The 15,436-nt window shown below is 35.6% G+C and overlaps 1 protein-coding gene across 1 annotated transcript in view; it reads left to right on the forward strand.

Annotated features, from left to right (window-relative positions):
- Window positions 1-11,896: 11,896 nt before the first annotated feature.
- Smp_200020 (uncharacterized protein) overlaps window positions 11,897-15,436 on the forward strand; it is a gene marked incomplete at both ends in the record, with an annotated part of 29,672 nt that continues 26,132 nt past the window's right edge. Inside the window, one exon of the mRNA XM_018794703.1 lies at window positions 11,897-12,152. Within this exon, the coding sequence (XP_018649089.1) occupies window positions 11,897-12,152 (256 nt within the window). The remainder of the gene's footprint in view (window positions 12,153-15,436) is intronic.

Genomic DNA, 15,436 nt, shown 5'->3' on the forward strand with positions numbered 1-15,436 from the left:
CAGAGGGGAGGGGGTTTGACGATCGAGTAAAAAATAGGTGTGTAAAGTATGAGTGCATTAAATAGGTCAGATGATAAGTGGATAGAGAGTGTTCAGCATTATAAGCAAAGATAGATAGTGGCTAGCAGTGGAATCCAGGACACGCGTTTCGTTCTATTTGGGGCTCGTCAACTGGATGTACCTGCATCTCAGAGTTGATGTTCACTCTGGGACTCGAACCCAGATGTTTAGGACTGCAATTGATCAGTCTCTTATTGGGATATGTGCATACTGTGCGTATTGCCTCGATATAGCCTTAATTCAATGGGAAGATTCAAACAAACAATATCAAGTGGTATTCAACATTGACTATATGTTTTCTTAGCTGGGGTGGGTTTCTATCGTCTGACTACATATCGTTTAGTAGTTAACCGATAGCTTACGGGTTGATTACGGAATTTGTTTTTATTACCTCTGCTTTAAGAAACAATACTGTCTTCATGGGGTTTCACAAATGTTTCCTACCAAGTCTGCCACGCTTTTTGATAATAACGAACTAGTGTAGCGAAGTTTAGCTTTTCAAGAAATGATCATACTTGACAAGAAGTCATCAAGGCGATCAGACTAAAGTAAGTGGTTTTAAATAGAAAAAAAAATATGCCCCACTCACCTCAGGTCCGAAAATGTATTTAAATTAGTGTTTAGGTAGATATAATACCTCACAATAAAAACTAATAAGAATAATTTCACATGGATGGAATCTGAAAAGCTAAGGTGATGACTACTACTAATTTACTACATTAGTCAGTGTCGAATAAAGAGAGCTGGTAAGAACTAGGAATGTATTGTAGCTGTAAATAATTCCCCAAAATCAATAGCTCATTAAGTGTTCGACATTGGATGCTGACCACGTTGTTTAAGTGGACTTGTTTAACTGAAGGCTTTCGGTCATGCATCCGTACCAGATCACGTTGCAACTCGGCGTGGGACACAGCTCCTACGTTTCCATAGTCAGCTAAGAACGAACGCCTCTCGATATATTGGTAACGTATCAAATATATCTTTCCTACCTCTTCTCGTCTGACTTCTGATTTCCTTTGGCCGGGAACGATCGAATATAGAAGGTACTACTGGTCGCTAGTTGTTAAACTAGAATACTAGTCGTATCATCAGTATAATTTATTTCTCTGACAAATCCATAAACAGTAAGGAAATTATCAATCAACAGGGAAAACAAATATACATTTTCAATAATAATAATACTGATTATTCAAACTTCTATAAGTCAATACTTGTACTTATTAATCTAATGTAGTCGAAACAAAATAGTCATTGTTTAAATAGAAGAAACATTTTAGACATATATATGCGCGATAAACTGTAAAGGCATTTATACTTGGAGACAACATCACTTGTCCTACGTTATGATTCACAGTTTTACTTTGTAAATGTTTTTCTTGTGATCTACGGTTTGTAATTACATTTTAAAAATAGCATAGTGATTATGACTTACTCATTATTTTATTTGTTGAAATTTTCTAATACAACAATGAATTGTTAGTCACTATAATCTTAGATATATTATAACCAATTGTAATGGATAGCTCAGTATCGAAACTGTTCTCTATTCGATAAAACAAAATATTTTCATGTCAGCACATGAATCGAAAAGTAACTTTCAATGTCTGGGATGTTCGTTGCCAAGTAACTTAATATCAATAAAAGATGTTTAAACTAAGACTTGTACAAATTCACCACAGTACGTTTCTCTTAATAAGTTCAAGTTTAGCCAAAAAATAAACAAGATTATTTCAATTTTTTGTTCAAGTGATTTACATCCAAAAAATTATTAATTCCTTCAATTAAAATTCATTCTTTATAAAGTGATGAGTTGTTAGATTGTGTAAAACTGTAACCCACTTCATTACTTTAATGACTGAGCATGAAGTTGGTACTAAACTAACTGTCATAGGTATCAATGTCGAGGTTATGAATGTATGTCTATTTACTAATAAATCTTTGTACGTAGTTGTGGTTAGTTAGTTAAGGAATAATATTTTCAGGTATAGGGTTGTAGGCTAGAACAATTTAACTATCCATCATACAAAATTTATAACTCATTGTTGATTATGCAAATATTTACTTGATATTACTTAGTTTTATTATTCTAATGTTGGAAAACATGAAGGTCTTAAAATATTCCATCAAAAAAACAACAACTAGAACTATTGGACACCGTGGATTAGTTAAACTTCATCATTGAATTTTCTTCGAAATAAAACCTATAATCGACTTCTGCAGAAGTTCTGAACTCATCTAATGCACTTTATTGAGCAGGTTACATGCTTGGTGTCTGCCCAATAACTGCAATCAGTGATTGAAGACATAGTGTGACTTATTTTAAAGTTGGAATCGAGCAGGAGCATATACGTTTCATTTCTCCATGGGTTTTGAGTTTTATTATTATTAAATAAATTTTCTTTTTTAACCATATCCTCGATTTGTAATCATATTTACTGTTATTAGTATAAAGATAATCTCGATTCCTGTAGAATTCATTTCGTAAACTTTATTTCATTATGCTCATTTGTTATAGGAACTTGGGCTGATTGTTAGTTTTACCGAGCTGTATTCTGATTATGACTACTAGAATAATTTTTAGAACAATACTTGAAAGCTTGTTTCGTGTCATTATAAAAGAATGATGTAATCCATGTATGAGTTATTTAGTTTGTGTACTTATAAATTTGAATGAAGGAGCTCTAGTCTAAAGGTAGCCTAGCAGATGTTCTCGTTAAATATGCTACTAGTGTTTGGGTCTTGAAAACACCTTAACCAGTAACACCTTTTGTGATCGAAATATGCCAACTTAGTCAAATCAAATGTAAGAAGAGGAGAGGTTCAAAGACATATTTGATTGACTATTGATATATCTAGGAGTGATCAATTTAGGCTGGATAGCGTTCGTAGAATATGTGTAGCACGGCGTACCCACTAGTTATCTGGTGCGGATGCGTGACAGAGCGCCTTCAACTAGTTAAGTCCATTCAAACTAATGCTTTCAACATCAAATGTCGAAGACTTACAGAGCCATTGATTTTGGGAATTTATCTACCGCTACATCGTGATCACTGTTACGATGTTTCAGTTGATTTGATAAAATTCTGAAATAGTTCAAGATGGTTTTACTCATAATTTGCTAATGAAAATGATCCTCAAATTTTATGTATCAAAATACAGGATCACTGGCTGACTAAGTGTGTGAATATTGATCAGAAAATGAAGCTGTTATTTCGAATAGTGAATACCCAAAGAAATTAGTACGATTCTGAGTTATCTATCCCAGAAAGTTAGTTAAAAATGAAAATGAAGGTCATTAAGCATAGAATGGTTATCCATTTCTGCTGATCGTAACAAATTACATCTGAATTTGGCGAATTCATTAAAGCAAACCTCAGTAGACAGTTTAAGAAAGTTTTATTTATTTTTGTTTTTTATTGTAGTAAACTTAAAAACAGTTCTTTTTCTCTTAAAAGTAGATCTTAGTCATGTTGGAACCTAGACAGTGTTTAAATATTTTGAATCCAAATACTTCCAGACAAGTGTAGAGTTAGACAACTCAGTGTTTACCATACATCAATTACGATAGAAATAACCATTTTCCTAAATACCCATCATTTGATAGGGTGGTTCTGTTTTTAAAGTAGTCAAATTTTGACCAGCGGGTTACAGGATAGATCCCAACTCTATTTCATTTTGGACAGCCCCAAAAGAAATATGTGACTCTAACTCCGGTACCTAAGCCTATACCTGTTGAATGATTTAAACACTGATTTTAGTGTTTGGAGCTTATTTTTCAACAAGTTTTACTAAAGATGTTTTTTGAACTATGAAATAATATTCTATGCTTCTTAAAGAATTCATCAACTAATCAGTACAAAATAAATAAAATAACCCATAAGTACACTTGTTTAAACCAATCGGAAGATTATTTTATTTCACCAGTTTCTATTCGTTTACTCCAACCAGTTATGCGCTGCATTCATTATACCATTATGCTCTTTGTTTATTGTATATATTGTTAGATGTCGCTGGCTTTCATCACACTGTAGAAACGTCGAGTCGCAGTTGACTATGATCGTCACTACAGACCAATTACCAGGTTAAATCCCTCAGTAGGGTAAATATTAGAAGGACAGTTGTAGATTGTAGTTAGTATATATTTGTTGGTGATTTCTTGATATCGAAATAATACCGAGATCGTTCCAAATTTTACAGGCGAGACTGCCGTGCGTATGTAAGTTCAAGGTCACAAACGGCGGAAGTGTGTTTTTCGTACAGTTAAACAAAAAGGTACAGTAAAACAATCATTGGTACAGTTAGTTATAATAATAAATGTTTCCATTACACCAACCGGGTTCTCCTCATAAAAGTAGGTCACTACAACACCTTGAATCATAAGTGTGATAATTAGAGATTTGGTTGTCATACTGGAATATAAACTTATCCAATGAATGATGCATTTTAATTCATAAAGTGCATGATTGTTTATGATGATTGATTCAAATTACAATACCAATATTTTAATGGATATACTGAGGCTTGGAAGTTGCACACTTTTTTCTTCAATGAGTAAGATTGTAATGGATGTCTTGTATGATGTCACAGCAGAATCAACTAGTTTTTCTACTTTTGTGCCTAGAGGCATTACGAAGATGTGACGAACTTATAAGGTGCAGTTTGCCACACTGACAAAAGGGTTTGACGTCTGGTGATGGTTTTCATATGGAGTTAGGATTATTCAGTTGCTCATATTAGTTGAGATGATTAATTCATGAATATTAGTGATTGATAGATTTCTACTGTAAGCAAAAAAAAATCAGCTTATGTCTTCTTAATATCAACATAATCATAGTTAATATCTTTAAAAGCAGAGTAGACATCTTTTTAAGTTTGGGGATTATAAGAGGGTGTCTGAACAAGTTGCTACTCTTGTTTGTGAACAAGGATGAGTTTTTGAAGAAATGCCTGATCACTGCTTATGAAGATTGTTGAACTTGAAAGTTTGTAATCGAGACAGATCTTAGTTAGAGAACCTTTGAAATTTAGGAAACGCTGGACAGTTGTTTCATTTTAGTGTGGAATTCCTCAACAGCGACTAACGACGACACTACCTAGTATCAGGACTTAATGATCTCATTTCTAGTGCTTAACCTGTAGACCACTCACACGAAACCCAGTGGTTCACATGTTTAACGCTAGTCAAAAGTCGATATTCCGCAACCGTCATCCATTCCCATTGACCATATTTGTCTCCCTCCTGATACGGTTTATCATAGTTGTATTTAATAGCGTATTTGTTGCCTATGGTATTTGGCGTGGTGATGTGACTGTGAGGATGGATAGATTTATTACGTGTTATTTTTGGAGCCCGTGTAATCAGACCGTAAAACAGGAGAGCAGTTGTATTGATCTACTCCAAGTGTTAATTAACTCGTCTGGATTGTTTGTCTAGTAAAAATGATTTCGGCTAACCAACAACATTATGACATTAAAATATCAGCTGAGGACAACAACTAACGATTAATATTATTATTGTTACTCACAAACATCTTATGAGTACATAAATGTTGTGAAGAAACCATTTCGAGTTTCTTCAAAAATGCAAAGGATATTCAATATGTATGAGTCGTATATGCATAGTGAAGATGAAACGAGTCTGAAAAGTTGATTAAAGCGTAACACAAGTTCAAAAACTTCGTAATCTTAAGAATAATATCTATTTGGGGGGAAAATAGAGAGAGAAAAGGAATCCACCGTTCTACAAAGCGGTGAGCAACTGTCTCCGCCATAATAGATGTGATGGGAATAGCTTCGGGCCATCGTATGAAACGATTGATGCACGTGAGTATGTTGCCATGATGGCAGTGATCTAACAATGTCCATATGAATGTGATCGTAGTGAGCATCAGGCGTAGAGAAAGTGACGATAGGGAAAGCTACGTGCCTGTGCACTTTCGGAAGTTTACACTGTAAGCATTGCTTTACCCACATACGGACATCTTTATTCATGGACGGCCAGACGTATCGTGCAGCGATGAGACGTAGTGTGGTTGGGATACCTGGATGAGATAGACCATGAAGGGCATCGAAGACGAGACGACGGTAAGCGGAGGGTACGATGGGTCGAGGGAGACCCGTAGTAGTGTCGCGCAGGATAGTACCTGAGTAAGCAGCTAGGGGTACTTCCCGGCACTGAATGGACGTGGACTGTTGTGCTTCCGTCCATGAGGGATAATTTGCTTGGGCGGCGGCCATAGCAAGTAGATCGAGCACTGGCAAAGTAACTGCATTCACTTGGATACGTGACAGAACATCAGCAACACAGTTCGACTCGCCTTTGACGTGACGAAGGTCTGTCGTGAACTGAGAGATACAGTCCAAATGTCTGCACTTCCGTGGTGAGTAGCGGTCAGACTTGGTATGCAGAGCATACGTTAAGGGCTTATGGTCGGTGAATAGGATGAACATACGACCTTCTACTGCGTGCCAGAAATGGTTGATGGCGCAGTAGGCTACTAGGAGTTTGCGACCAAAAGCGCTATATCTCGTCTACGTGGGAGTGAGGCGTCGTGAGAAAAATTCGATCGGTTGACAACTCTCGGAGATGTTCTGTTGCATAACGGCTTCTATATCAAAATCCGATGCATCAACCGCTATACTAAACGTGGCTGATGAGTCAAGATAAGCGAGTAGTGTGGTTTGAGCTAGGACCGTTTTTATCTCTGAAAATGCGCGCGGCATCGTGCAATTCCAGTTTGCGTGGATTACCGTGAAGGAAGTCGGTTAATGGTCGTACCGTCCTGCCGCGTGTGGGATGAAACGTCGGTAGAAGTTGACTGAATCGAGAAACGCCTTCAGTTTTTTGAGTGTGGACCGTACAGTGTACTTCACTATTGCACGCACTTTGTCCACACAAGGCAGAATACCCTCTTGCTGAATAATGAGACCTAAGAATTTTATTTCTGGTTTGCAAAGCTCAAGAGATGTAGTACATTTAAACAAACAGGTACATTATAACAATCACTGGTACAGTTGGTTATAATAATAATTTTTTCCATCACGCCAATCTCGTTCTTTTCAGAAAAATAGGTCACTACATATTCAGGATGAAAAACTGGAAACCAAGACACTTGATGTCCATACCTTTTCCAGGTTATTCTTTCCTGTTGATTTTTATGAACTTTTTTCATGGATCATGTATTTTATTTTTCCTTTCTACTAATACAACATAATAACTTTTAGACAGGCAAATCTCGATCTCAGGTTATATAGAAGCGATAAATAATAATCTATTAGTTGATCTGCAAAGACTCTTTATATTTTATTTCTTAGTATTATACCTTTGAGTTTTTGATAGGTTACTGTTTTCACTACAAAGGTTTCGAACTGGCATATATTTTAAAGAATCAATGTGTGTTCTGTAATGTAATGTCCTCTTTTTAGTAGATTTATTGGTTTAGTTCTTTCGTGTAACTAACTTCAGAAATACTCATAACTTATTCAGTTAACTAGTTTTAGGGTGGTGATTAATATCATGTATTCTATCCTAGAATGGTGACTGAATCCTATTGACCGGGTTGCAGTGGGGATAATAAGCTAAGAGGTTTGACGTCATGTTTCACTTTTCCAATGTTTTTGAGGCTAGTGTAAATCAGCGAGTATCTGTTCATTTAAAATTTCAGGGACATCTATTTGGATCTCGTCAACTCAATAAAATCATATTCAGAATTCTTAATAGTTTGCTTCAACAGCCTAATATTAAATCATAATTGCAATCAAATATTTGTTTCACGGAGTAAATAATGAGTTACAAGTAATTTAAGGGCTTTTGATCATAATCATTTCCTTTAACACTTGTTTGCCTACTAAAATGAACTCTTACTACTATAATCTGCATATACAGTATGCACTTGAGAATTTGATAGTGAAGTCATGCTCACTCACACAATACAAAGTTCAGTGTGCTTTACAGTGGCTTCAACTTGTACTTTTGGATATTTTATTTATTCATTCGAAGATGTTCGTCTTTTTGTTTATGACGTTTGTTGAATATGCACTCGCTTCCTTCCTCGATCAAACAGTATTCCATATAAATCTACTTGAACCGTCATTCATTGGTAACAGTTTAGAGTGCGATATTGTCAAAACCTTCATGACTGATTCCTGATCTAATGCTGCTAGACGAAAGGTAACACTATTAGGCTCTGACTTGTTTCATCATTACTTTAATTCACATTGTTTTTGACAGTTGCCATATCAGAGTACTATGCTTTAGTTGTGACTGTGAACTGATTGTTTTGATTCTCTATCACGGATATCGAAGCATGTTCCATATTTGTTTTAAGAACATTTGCCGTTGATAACTGGTAACCAGTTGGATTCCTTATGTATATATTACTTTATCATCGATTTTTCATCTTCGGAACGAAATGAACTAACCTATCCTTTCGCTTTTCGTGGAATATTCTTCCTTGACTAGTAAGTATATTTGTTTTGTCATGGTAACTGGGTTTTACTGTGCGTCTGCACGCATCAGGAAAAGTGTTATTCAGGCCGATTTAAATCTGTTTATACTTATATCTTTTCCAATAGCACCTTTTCCGTGCCCTTTTGAAAACCTGTCACTTTACTATAAGAAGGTTATCGGCAGTCTTCGTCTTCTGATCTATTCGATCTTGAAAGCAAGCAGTTTAAATGACCAACGACAAATACATTGAAACTCCTCGAATTCTAGACTTACTAATGACTGGGTGTACATATCAAAACGACAAGGGTACTAACTTCCTAGAACTGCTACTGATAGGAGTTTCACCGGTCGGTATGTAATACGTATATTGCATACTGTTAAACCGAGAATCATATTCGGAGTAATATTGAAAATATGAAGGGCTTTATTGATGAATGTAATATTTTACAACGACGTTTCCATGAGATCTATTCAGGCTTGGATATTTTATAGTCGGGGAAAAACGGTAGCAGATTATGGAAAACAATGAAGAATGAAGCTTAAGTATACAATGTTATAAGTATTGATCATAAACAACAGGAAATCTTGAGCGTCTTAAAGAGAAGTCAAAATACGATGTTTGAAAGTCGTCATTGGGTTAGGTAAACTAATATGGGGAACACAATACAGAGTTTGTTTTTAACGAGGCATGTGTAGCTTCAATCAGAAAATTGATACTAGGTTAATGTATAGATACTTCCAGTGGATGTAAATCATATTTGCCAAATCTTCCTTATTCTTGTGAATTGTTATTGCCAAATTACACGTATGACAATCTTAAAGACATTTTTTAGATATGATTCATCTATGATACTAAAGATGCCACGGGTACTCGGGGTTTGACAAAGCTTATGTCCATAACACCTTTATGATCAAAAGATATCAACTCAGTCAAATAATAAGTCAGGGATGAGTTAGTCCGAAGATACATTTGAAAAGTCGCCGATATATCAAGAAGTGACTAATTTAAGCTGACCAGCAGTTGCAAGGGATGAGTAGCACGATGTACCCATTCGTGATCTGGTGAAGACTCGTGACCAAGTTCCTCAACTTATGGTTATTCCATTGAAGCTAACGAGGCCTGCATCAATGTTGAAGGCTGACAGAACTATTTAATTCGGGAGTTTTTTCAACACAATAGATTCACGAGATAGTGGTCCAGAGTCCAGACCATATCCTACGTATGTATTTTGTGTCTAGAGCGTTACCGAAATATTTTTCACTATAGGTTGAACGTAAAAGTCTATACAGACCACTCGAATGGTTAAATAAAGCTAGTATTCCGTGCTGAACCGTAGGCTTTATACACAACATCATTTTTGATGGAATGACCTGAAAGCAGAATAATGGACATGCGTTATGCATACTTTTTCCTCTATCTGAAAATCATGATTTTAATGAATGGCGTAATGTATTCGATTTTTTGGTTATGATAGTTTGCACTCTTATTTGTTGAACGTTGTTTTTATGAATCATTTATGCATTTACTCTGTTTACCGGAATTTTCATAACTGACAAAATAACCTTCAATCAGCTGTTATATCAGAAAGGTCGAGGGTTTCGATGCAATAGGTATGTGTTTATTGTGCTTTATCCCTTTAAAAACAATTTGCATTGATATCTGCTAAGTATATTTCACGAAGCACCTCCTAATGAGAATATACACTTAGTTTGACTGTTGAGTGCCACAAACTAAAAGTGGTCGCTGTATTTGTCACAGTAAATTTGTGGATAAGGTGAAACACAAGCGTTAATAACGGTCAAAATGATTTAGAAAGCCTTTTTGTTTCATTATTGATGGTAGATAATTCTACACAGAGATCCTTGAACTATAAACAGCTAGTGGGTGCGTATGCTTGTAAATGATTGTATACTTGGAAACATTTTTAGACTTTTATCGGTCGTGCTTTTGTTCTTCTGATATAATTTTGGCAATAACTCGACCTTTTACAGAATGGCTACTCATATTCTCATCATATTACCACTTTGTATTGATCTTGTTAACTGTACGTACTGGCTTAGTTATTTAAATCAGACACTAATCTGCCTGAACCATTTCAACTCGCGATAATAAAAATATTTTAGCTACTGTTTATAAAGTGTCCCAAGTATCTGAAGAGTTATTAACCAATGATTGTTTTCGGCCTACTTAGTCCAAACAATCGTACTATACCCTCATCACATTCCTTATTTAGGTACAATCTTATAACGAATTTGTTGTTTCACAAATTAATGCTGCATAATTTACGATTATATCCCTATTATTCTTGGCGGAATACAACCTCCATTTTTATAGGGTGATATATCCAGTAATTGTATAAAGCGACATGTTTTGTTATCTAATTTCGGGGTCCTCAATGTTCAAGTGTATCCAATATTGGAAAAATCCTTGTGCTAAAATTCATTCTGATCACTTCGTCGACTTGTAGGTCGACGCTTTAATCAAAGGGCCATTTTTGCCGACCAATTTATGATAAGTTTAAACTGGATACCATGTTGTTCATACAAAGCACTTAAAAAACCCAGAATTCTGGCTGTACACATTCAGTTTGGTAATGCTCTGTATTAGTGAAGTTAAGCGATCATGTTTGTATTGTGTGAGTTCAGGCGCCCAAAATAGACCGAGATTGTGTAATGATGATCTAGGCGGAGCTATGGTCAATAAACGATATTGGGCTATAATCCATATTATTCTGGGATGTTGTTCTCTTTTAATATTAGAGAAAATTTTCAAAAGATTTGAATTTTGTGAAATCACACCATCCGTGACACTGGAGTGATTCGGGCTAGAAGATTAAGGAACTTTTATATGTTTTGTAGTAATGAAGTTTACTGTGCTGTGCATCAGTTACATACTCATCAAAAGTTGATAGGAGTGTATAACAGAGTTTGTCTTATTATGTGGGCTTTTCTATCACTATTTGCATATTCAACGCTTTGAAGCGCTATGCAATGACGCAACTAGTGTTTTTCAATACCCTATTGTTTTCTAAGCTGATTACATTACCGTTCAGATCTATCATCTGTTTATTGATTCAAGAGGAAACTCATTTTATTTACCTTGTGCAATCACAAAATAATGTAAATAGTATGTGCTTAAATTATAAACTAGGAAAGTGCTAACTTCTGCTATTCTTTCAGCTTTTGAGCGTAGCTATTCATTTTTAGTAGCTTTAGGATATGAAAAACACTATATATATATATATATATATATATATATATATATACATAACCACAAATGTCAACTCAGATTCTTATGGGCGCATGATTCCTGTACATATCCAAAGACCTCTTTCCTTTATTTAATCACAAACGCTTTTTTGCGATTTTTCTCACCAGACCTCTGTCATGGTAAAGACATTTCAAGTCTACTTAGGAGCACAAGGAAACAGCTCAACACGAAGCAACAGCAGCAACAGTAGTTGCAGTAACAGTAGCGATACTGATGACCGTACATACAGCTGTGTACATTGTCGTGCTCACCTTGCTCGTCATCAAGATCTTATTTCCAAGTCATTTCAAGGAAGCCAAGGTCGCGCATATCTGTTCGACACGGTTGTTAATGTTTCTTGTGGGAAACCAGAAGAAAGGCTTCTACTCACTGGTAATTTAAAACTGTTTATACTTACTACAATAACGTACGATTCATCCTACTTATAAAAATATATGTGTACCTAATACTATGAACAATGGGTATCAGACATTTTAAGATGTATTTCGTCATCTGATCGAAGTATCCAAGAATTCAAAAGAGAATTTTTAACTTGGGAAAATTTCTTTTAATGTAAACTTACTGGGAATCACGAATACTTTATATGTAAACCAAAGTGATGTCTGTCCACACTATCGAAGTATCTTATTATTGTTTTAAACATTCTGTTTGTCAGTTTCGGAGTTTGGTTGAAAGGTTTAGGTACTTCACTTACAAGTGGTATGTTGTAGTTTTGAAAGCCCTTATATCGACCAGAGTCTAATGTTACTAGTAATAGTCAAATGATAGATATGTTCTACTCCCATTATTTTTGCAGTTACCGCTGTAATAATTTAAGGGAATCTAAAATAAAGACTGCGAAGCAATAACTTTAGTCCACAGCCATTACTTTGAAATTCAATGTAATTAAAAGATTTGGATCGTATTAAAAGTGGCATTTGTATTTTCTAAGGAGCTGGATTAACTGTTCGTCTAATTTCTATAGAACATAGATCACAATAGTTTTGATGTATTAATTTTTTACGATACTCTTGACAGTGAGGCATTTTGTAATCTCCGTTAGTGAGATAGTTTAGGTTGTATTCTATGTTCCGTGTTCACATTTTTGCTCTTTCTGTACGACTGAGTATTTAGCCAGTTCAAAAAGTTTCAACTTTGTATAAGAATGCACGGTTTTTTTTTCTGTGAAGCTGTCTCTAATACATCACAATCATATTTAGCATCAGTTAACTAATACATCCCAAAATATGTACCTATCGTCATTTACGTGTAAATGTATAATGGAGGTAGGGTCTTATATGGATTTTAAAGACAACTGTCCTAAGTCTTTAACAGTTAGTTTATTTATTTTGCGTTGATCTTCTACGTTCAGTGGTGCTTTTATATGACTTTTTTAAAAGTAGCAATGATCACTCAGTTAGTAGCATAATTATAAATTTAATGACTCACTTACGCCTGTTACCCCTCATGGAGGAATATAGGCCGCTCACCAGCATTCTCCATCCAACTCTGTCCTGAACAGTTCTTTCCACATCTTTCCAATTGTTATTCATCATTTTCATATCTGCTTCCAATTCCCAACACAGTGTGTTCTTCGGTCTTCCTCTTTTTCATACCGTTTACATTCAGAATTCCAAGTTAGCAATTGTCCCGTGATGCAGTTACGTGATTTCCACAGTATATGTCCCATCCACATCCAGCGTGTTTACCTAATTTCCTCTTTAGATTGAAGCTCGTTCGTTCTCTCCCACTGTAGGCTGTTTCTGATTGCATCCAGCCAACGGATATTGAGTATCTTGAGTAGTCATGTGTTTATAATTACTTGTAAATTTTTGATGATGGTTGTGGTAGTTCTCCAAGCTTCACCTCCATTCAGTAGAACTGTTTCGACGTTCGTGTTGAAGATTATGACTTTGATTTAGGTTTGCAGACAGTTGTTTTGAGTTCTATATGTTGTTGAAGTGTAGGAATGATCTTCTTGCTTCGACAATCCATGCCTTCACATATACATCAGATCTTCCTTGTTTATCGATGATGCTGCTCAGATATGTAAAACTTTCCACATCTTCCAATACTTCTCGATAAACTGTGATTGCATCGGTGTTCACTGTTTTTTATTTCAGGATCTTGCCTTTTCCTTGTGAATGCCAAGGCCTTCTACTGTAGATGCTTCTACTACATTGGCTGTCTTCACGTGCATTTATTGGTATGTATGGAATAGGAGTGCTAGGTCATCTGAGAAGTCCAAGTTGTCTAGTTGCATGCAACCTGTTCATTGTATTTCTTGCTTCCTTCAGATGTGGAGGTCTTCGTAATCCAGTCAACTACCAGAAGAAACAGAAAATGCAAGAGTAAGCAGCATTCTTTGACACAGGTCCTCACTCGCAATTCATCTGTCAGTTGTCCTCCACTCGCAACTTTGCACTGTTGTCTGTCGTATGTATTCCGAATGATGTTGACGATTTTCTCAAGTGCACCATAGTGTCGAAGAAGGTTCCATAAGGTTCTCTTATCCACACTATCAAATGCTTTCTCATAGTCAAGGAAGTTGATGTAAATGACAAGTTTCACTCAATTGATTGTTAAACGATGATCTGTAGTGTCGCGACTTGGTCTGCGTACGGCCAATCCTTACGGAATCCAGTCTGCCAATCTCGAAGTCAGGAGTCTACCTAATCTTTTATCCTGTCTAGCAACACTGTTGAAAACTTTTTCTGGTACTGATACTAGTGTTATTCCTCTGTAGTTTTTACAATTGAAAACTGTTTCATATCACTCTACATCAAGTTTAATGTAATGACGTACTGAATCTCTAAGCTAGGCTGTCAGACTTTACTATGAAGTAAAGCACGATACTGGTTACTGGTCAGCGACATCAGCCAGCAATCAGAATGAGTGAAGCGGTTCTGGTTGTTATATAACTTAAAACGTCTTCTTGCGTCATATATGCAGATTTTATACTGTTGATTAGATTATTTAAGTTATCCTTGACTGACAGCATAACTTATGTGGAAATAGTGAATAAAGTCGGGAAAATGTTTATGTTTTTTGCAGAAACCGAGTTAATGGTTTTGTTTGTGACTGGGTAGATAGACTACACGGCTTGACTCATCCATATTGATTGAGTGACTAATATAATTCCCCCACTGATTCACATAAGATTTTATTTAAATAAATTTTATCATTTACGAACTTGTATCATTTTGACCTTACAATGTGACACTAAAACAATGGTTAGATGAAAGTTACTACTGTAAAATGTAGCTTACATTCTAAAAACTAGTCAAGAACATTACAACATATTTAAAACATATATTTACTATTACTTTTCTGAATCACGGTGTTTTTTGTTAGCCTTATTAACTCACTTTCAATCTTAGACATTATTAAATAAATTCACTTGGTATTGTTTGTTTGAATCTTCCCATTGATGTTTAGGACTGCAATTGATCAGTTTCTTATTGGCATATGTGCATACTGTGCGTATTGCTTCAATATAGCCTTTATTCACAAGCATTATAAGCAAAGATGGATAGTGGCTAGCAAGTGGCTAGAGTGAACATCAACTCTGAGATGCAGGTACATCCAGCTGACGAGTCCCGAATAGGACGAAACGCGCGTCCTGGATTCCACTGCTAACCACTATCCATCTTAGCTTAATAAATAAATGTTCTCAA

Source organism: Schistosoma mansoni, chromosome 1, assembly GCF_000237925.1.
Source record: "Schistosoma mansoni strain Puerto Rico chromosome 1, complete genome".
NCBI lineage: Eukaryota > Metazoa > Platyhelminthes > Trematoda > Strigeidida > Schistosomatidae > Schistosoma > Schistosoma mansoni.